Genomic DNA, 6,921 nt, shown 5'->3' with positions numbered 1-6,921 from the left:
TTTTTTTTTTTTTTTTTTTTTTTTTTTTTTTTTTTTTTTTTTTTTTTTTTTTTTTTTTTTTTTTTTTTTTTTTTTTTTTTTTTTTGCCATTATGTCAATTGATTGAAAGTTGAAACACATGTAGCAGCTGAGGTAAATCATAAAAAAACAAAAATTTACCCGTCGTTTGTTATACCACATGATAAAAGACAACTCATGAGTCATGAGAACATAGCTTTGCAATAAAGTATCAGGTTTCCATTTGATGTACTCATCATCCCATAACCTTACCTTGCCCACAAGGATTGTTCTATAGCTAGTTTGTACATTACTCTCTGGGACAGTTAGGATCCAACTGAGGTGATAATAAGCAGCTGCCTCAAGACACTCTACTTACTCCCGTCGCCTCCCGTCTGCTGCAACGCCCTGACAGAGGCACCGTCAGTCGAGCCAGATTCCTTACGTCCAACGCCTCCCATCAGCTGCAGCGCTCTGACAGAGGCACCGTCAGTCGAGCCAGATTCCTTGTGTCCAAGGCCTCCCATCTGCACTCCCGTGGAGGAACCATCCGTTGAAGCGGCCCCACCAAATGCCGCTTTCAGTCCCTTCCTCTGTTTCACCTTCTGAGCCCAACCGACGAGCCCGGCTTGGATGTGCTCATCGAATATCGATCTCTTGAAATGGGTTCCCATCTTGCATCACACAAACAATGGGAAGGGAAAATTCAGTAAATTTCACCAATCAAAAGTTCAGGGCACGTTTACTAACTGGAAATTTTCTCCAGTTTTCTGGAAATTTGAAAAATTGGAACACAGAAAATAGAAAACATGTTTACTAGCATAGTTTTCACCAATCTTTCATGTTATAAGTTCACCTGTGTTACTATAGCATAGAGTGGCAGTGTGCTATAGCTGCAAAGCACCTGAATAATTACGCTGGAAACAAAAAATAAAACAAAGTAAATTTGTCAATGTTGTTCACTTGTTCTTAAGTTCTTGTTAATAAAGAACATATATTTGCGGTTTGGTGGGGTAGAAATGATCTAAAAGCACCACCAAAGGGGGCGCAAATTGCACTTACCCTATGACGAGCCTAGGGATGATGAATTTGATGTGCCCCATTATGCAGGAATCAAAACCATATTGCACCTATAAGTGTGATTAAAAGAAGTAACATTATATTGAAGGGCTATAATGAACCAGAAATAGGGGTGGAAACAATTGGCTTACCAAAATCCAGAAGAAAAATGCTATTTCAAAAGCATTTTGGAAGAGAATGAAGTGTATCAGGAACAGAACAATTTGAGGCCGACCAAACCAAAAGTGCTCATCTGAAGGTTGCACAACCAATTCACCCTCTATGGCAACATGTTTCTCAGCAACCTCATGAGCCAATTGCATGATTACGTGCTCCAACTTCGTGCCAACAGCAAGTAGGAGCTGAAAAATAGAAAATGGAAACTATTGTTAGAATCTAAGATTCAGCCAAGCTCACTCAATTGGGCTATACAATCGGGTGAACACAAAGTTGAGCCTGATACCACATTAGAACGTAAGATTGGACTAAAGTCACTCAATTGGGCTATAATGCACCTGAGCCAAACCCCACTAAAAGACTGAATCCAATCAATTAGTTAGTCTAACACATGGCCTTGTTCAGTTGTTCTCTGTTATTTTTTCAGTGTAGGACTCTTAACAATTATAAACCAAAGAAGAAATGTAGAAGGCAAAGTTGCTAGGTCCCAAATAAGCGGTATAGAAACAAGGTTTTATTGCTTACAAGTCCACTTTGATGTAAATGAAAATTGGCTAAACCACCATAACCCCCTCCACACACACACACACACACAAACTTAGTATGCCAGTACGGTCACTCACAACAAAAGGGATGAATGCGATCCAAAAATATGTATGCCAACCTGCAAAAATAATGAATAAAATTAATCTTTGGAGGATCATAGCAGAATGCAACAGTAACTGCAAAGAGAATCAAATAATCTTGAGCTAGAATGGCATACCATTAATATTCAGCAATAAGAAAATAACCACAAATACCCACAAATACCAACTGCAGCATAAAAAAGAAGAAAGAAATTCATTATAATGACCAAAATGCAAAAGAAATTTGCAATAGGACGAAGGTAGACTATTGAAAGAACAAAACATAATAGAATAACTAGATAAGAAACTTCTATCATTGTCACTTGCCTAATACCAACAACTATCTTGAAATCATCCTCTAACGCACGAATCATGTACTTGTGAAAATTGAACTTTGGATTTCCCCTACAATGAGTCTGTTGCAGGGTAAAGTTACACAACGCAATGAAGAACATCTAAAGCTAGTGTAAAACAAGAAGCTACTGCATTTAAAAAATAAAAAATAAAAAAATCAGTGCACATGAAGATAGTTACCATAATGAATCCCAAACGAAGTGCTGTATAATCTGACTTGGTGACAGAACCATAGAACTGCTTAAAGAAAGAGTGCTGAAAAGTGCACCAAAAATAAGGTAAATTAAACTCATACCGATGCTTATAGTAACCCGACAAAAGCAAAGAATTTAACCATGCTGATTAATCCCTCACACTAGCATTCTTCACTACTAATTAGACTCGATGTCTAGCAGTAAATAGCTAAAATGGCTAACACTTTAACTATGCTTCATCTTTGAAACCTATTAAATCCCTAAGATTGCCGGTTTACACATAAACAAGTAGCAGAGAATTAACTGCCTAGATAAAATTGTTAATTATCTCCCCAAAGACTGGTTAACGAGATTAGTAGGGGAAAGAACAGAAAGCATAAGAGCATACCAACCAACCCAAGATGATTGACCGTTTACCCAGACCCACAAAGCGATTTTTGATGAAATCATGTTGATGGACATGGGTGACAGACGGTTTCCCAACTGCAGAGAACAAGCAATGATGTCCATTACTAGAAGAAAGTTAGAATTTTACAGAAGATTGAAACAATTAATCATAGATGACAAGTTTTATGTACCTAAAAGAAATAGATAACTAGGTTCTTTTTCATCCATAAGTAAATGTAGATATCTAGTTTCTCCCTCAGACCCATTTGAAAGGTCTACTTTTTTTCCCAAACGACCACTTCTCTCAGTAAATATTACAAAATTCTAATGTTCAAATCAACTTCAAAAGGTAACTACCTTACATTTGATCTGAAAGTTTTAAACGTCCTTGCCTCCTTGACCAGAAAAAGTAGTCAATTGCACTTGAGTATTAATACCCTATCTAATATTTTCCCACACTAACAAAAATATTGTAACACTTTTTCACTATTTATATCTTTACCCAGTCAAAGTGGCTCAAAATGTATAGGACAGAGGGAGGATCTGCTTTCCTGTAAGTGCAATATCGATTGACTACCTAGATTCGGACAAGTGATATATTACTAACAGAGATGAAGAGGAAAAAAGCACCCTAAAGTACTTGTTCATATATACCCTTCACTTCTTTTGTTTTGGTAGGACGGTATGGATGTTACTCTAATGACCATCTATAGTACAAACATAAAGAAAAAGAAAACAGATGATTGTTCTGCTATTTCATAATGGAACGAACAGAAGAGTAGAAGGCTACAATATTTCCATATGCAGTAAACTATACCATTCTCATTCTCATAATTACGCTTGGCAATGGCATCCTCCCAGTGCTTCCATTGGCGTATCTATGCCATGGTTTAACAAATTAAGAGCAGCTAGTTGACAAAGAGGATATTGCAGAAAAAAATCAAAGAAAGAGGAATGCATGACACGAAAGTAGTTCTCAAGATTTGAGCTGACCTTTGCTCCTCCAAATACAATGGTGAGAAGGGAGAATGTAACATGCACAATTGCAAGGACAAAAATAAAGATGTGCAGGTGATGCAAAGCTTCCACAGATAATAATGGGACCTTATTCTGTAGAAGAAAATTAAATAAAATATCATTAGAATCCTGCGTCTAAACTCTGGCAAAACAGTATTGTTAGGATTATAATCAAATTCAAAATTAAAATAAATACGACAATAGTTTATGTTAGATTGGAAAAGCAGCTTATACCCTGTAGAGTATATTACAATTTGCCAAAAGTCCAACCTCTCTATCATATTACTATTACTAAATGTAGATAGAAAACATTTTCACATTTAATTTTAATTAAACTTTATTGCAAATATTACCAGTGGATTCAGTACTTTAGTACCTTTGACAAAATACACAGGCAGAAGATATTTAGACACATCTATTCCAAACATTTGTTAATTGTTATAAACCCCATGGTTGGTCTTTACACGATTCTCTCATTTACAGAGGGCTGGGGTTGTGCAAGGCTAACAACTAATTTACTAAACATATGTCCGTCATTCGTGGCAGCAACTCAATTCAAATCATTATATTTAACACTAGTGTTAGGATCAAGTGCTTACCACTACACCAGGGCACAACTTTATTTCCTTGTAGACCACCATCACATTTTCGAGAGATAGGGTGCTACCGGCCCATTACCGGCCTCTGCCCAACAATCCCCTAGCCACCACCGCCCAACAATCCCCCTCCCCCCCCCCCCCCCCCCCCCCCCCCCCCCCAAAGCACCTGCCAAAAGCTATTAGCTAGTAGCAAAGGAGCAACTGCCATCACATTTTCGAGAGATAGGGTGCTACCGGCCCATTGCCGGCCTCTGCCCAACAATCCCCTAGCCACCACCGCCCAACAATCCCCCTCCCCCCCCCCCCCCCCCAAAGCACCTGCCAAAAGCTATTAGCTAGTAGCAAAGGAGCAACTGCCATCACATTTTCGAGAGATAGGGTGCTACCGGCCCATTGCCGGCCTCTGCCCAACAATCCCCTAGCCACCACCGCCCAACAATCCCCCTCCCCCCCCCCCCCCCCCAAAGCACCTGCCAAAAGCTATTAGCTAGTAGCAAAGGAGCAACTGCCATCACATTTTCGAGAGATAGGGTGCTACCGGCCCATTGCCGGCCTCTGCCCAACAATCCCCTAGCCACCACCGCCCAACAATCCCCCTCCCCCCCCCCCCCCCCCAAAGCACCTGCCAAAAGCTATTAGCTAGTAGCAAAGGAGCAACTGCCATCACATTTTCGAGAGGCAAAATGCTGGACTTGGCCCTTTACCGGCCCAACAATCCCCTAACCACCAATTGCTTAGACTTGACCTTTCACCCACCTCCGCCCAACAACTACTAGGTGGGAAACTTTCCCTAAATCATAGTGAACCTAAATCTGTATTGATTTTGAATTAGCTACATGAAATTGGCTACCTTTGCAGCACAGTAGCCAATGCTATCTCCTCCTGAAAGCAAGCGGCGATGATGGGAATTTGTTTCTGGGGCAGCATGAGCCGCTTCATCTGATAATGAACAGGGAAGTAAGTGGCGCATGATATCCTCAGACACGCAAATCTTGGTTATGCGACTTTGAGACACAGTCAATAGCAGGGATATAAACCCCAACAGCATCAGCTCTGTGCCCACACATTTTTCAGTCAGTTCAATAACCAAACTTTGTTTTTCTTTTTCTTATGAATAGAAGAATTACACTATAACAGTACCAATAACAAAATTTTAAAAAAAATTGAAATAAAAAAGTTGATGTTGAAATAAAAAGTATGTTTTGTGTCCAAAAGGAAACAGGGAAGATCTTTGTGACCTTCTTTAACTTTCTGTAGGGCTTCATACAAAGGCTTTTGGTTCTTCTTCTTCAGGTACTGCAGACATTATCAGAAAATTAAAAAAAAAATTAAAAAAATCACAAAATTATAGCAACCCACACACGGCAATCAGATGGGAAATCAAGAAAGAGAGTAACTAGAAAGGAAAAGTGAGAAGCAGAGACCTTTCCGGTGAAGTGGAGGAGGCGTTCGACGGCAAGAGAAATGGCAACGATGACGGTGCAAACGGCGGCGACCACCCACGTCGGAGTGAACTCCAATGTTGTCTCTTCCTCTGCTCCTCCACCCCCACTCATTGCTCTTTAATCTCCTCCTCCTCCCTACACAAATTCAATTCAAACCCAAACCCACAAACTTAATACAGAGCTACAAAAATCCTTTCTCGCTTGGGTTGGTGAGAAGAACGCCAAAAAATCAGAAGCAGAGGGACAGATAGACAGACTGTCTGTGGGAACTGAAAGAGGTAACTGAAAGGACAATGCATTATAAATCCATACTATTTTGAATATTAATTAGTTTGTCGAGAAGTTATATCAGTGGTTAATAAATGCTCCGTATAAAATCTAGAAAAAAATTAATCAATATTGGAAAAAAAATTGCATCACAATTTCAGAATAAATAATATTGTGGCAAATAATTAAATGATAATTATTGCGGATGGTATTTTATATCGTATAATTTTATTTTATGAAATATTATAATGGTTTTATGTTAAAACTTTAGTGGCCAAGCACCTTGTGTTCAATTGACATTTCTGTAATTCTCTTTGAAGAAAAGTTACAGGATCATATCCCAATTTTGTAATAATTTTTATTTATATCATTTTGTATTAAATAATTAATTAATTGTTGAGGTTGAGATAGCATTTTTTATTCATTAGAGTATACCTAAAACTTCAAAATTATTTTGGTTTTCAAATTTACTAAATATTATTGGTTGAAATAAATATTCCAGATTTAAGTACTTTATCGTTTTCATGTTGATACGTTGAAGTGAGTATTCAATCTCAATTCATATGTCATTTTCATTTTTCTTAAAAAGAATCGTGGTTCTACCATAATTGCATTTTAAATTTTTCATTTGCAACAAAACAGAGCCGATTTTTTGATTTGCGGGGCTCTGTGCTAGTAACTAAGTGAGGCCCTATCAAAGTATAAATAAACTACGAATTGAAGAAAAATTGCAATGAGAAAAATGCAAAAAACCTAATTTTGGGCCAATGTAATCACAAATACATATACTAACTATTAG

The 6,921-nt window shown here is 38.2% G+C and overlaps 1 protein-coding gene across 1 annotated transcript; it reads right to left on the bottom strand.

The window, feature by feature from the left end:
- Nucleotides 1-140: 140 nt before the first annotated feature.
- On the bottom strand, nucleotides 141-6,137 carry LOC116025806 (MLO-like protein 1). The gene is made up of 14 exons (XM_031267157.1): nucleotides 5,835-6,137; nucleotides 5,649-5,706; nucleotides 5,261-5,463; nucleotides 3,788-3,904; nucleotides 3,612-3,672; nucleotides 2,796-2,890; nucleotides 2,394-2,468; nucleotides 2,187-2,275; nucleotides 1,997-2,046; nucleotides 1,857-1,897; nucleotides 1,209-1,418; nucleotides 1,060-1,127; nucleotides 854-914; nucleotides 141-671 (listed from the first exon to the last, which is right to left on the bottom strand). The coding sequence occupies exons 1-14, from the start codon at nucleotides 5,964-5,966 to the stop codon at nucleotides 369-371; spliced, it is 1,563 nt and encodes a 520-aa protein (XP_031123017.1). The 5' UTR covers nucleotides 5,967-6,137; the 3' UTR covers nucleotides 141-368.
- Between the last annotated feature and the right edge of the window lie 784 nt (nucleotides 6,138-6,921).

This window comes from Ipomoea triloba, chromosome 7 (genome assembly GCF_003576645.1).
Source record: "Ipomoea triloba cultivar NCNSP0323 chromosome 7, ASM357664v1".
In the NCBI taxonomy this organism is placed as follows: domain Eukaryota; kingdom Viridiplantae; phylum Streptophyta; class Magnoliopsida; order Solanales; family Convolvulaceae; genus Ipomoea; species Ipomoea triloba.
This window is presented reverse-complemented; position numbering and strand designations above follow the sequence as displayed.

What these genes read in the sequence shown, in the direction of transcription:
- LOC116025806 (XM_031267157.1), bottom strand. Translation starts at nt 5,966, where the DNA reads ATGAGTGGGGGTGGAGGAGCAGAGGAAGAGACAACATTGGAGTTCACT. An exon ending in CATTTTTCTTCTGGATTTTG is followed by an intron (nt 1,128 to 1,208) that starts GTAAGCCAATTG and finishes TCACACTTATAG; the next exon opens with GTGCAATATGGTTTTGATTC. An exon ending in ATCCCTAGGCTCGTCATAGG is followed by an intron (nt 915 to 1,059) that starts GTAAGTGCAATT and finishes TTTTGTTTCCAG; the next exon opens with CGTAATTATTCAGGTGCTTT.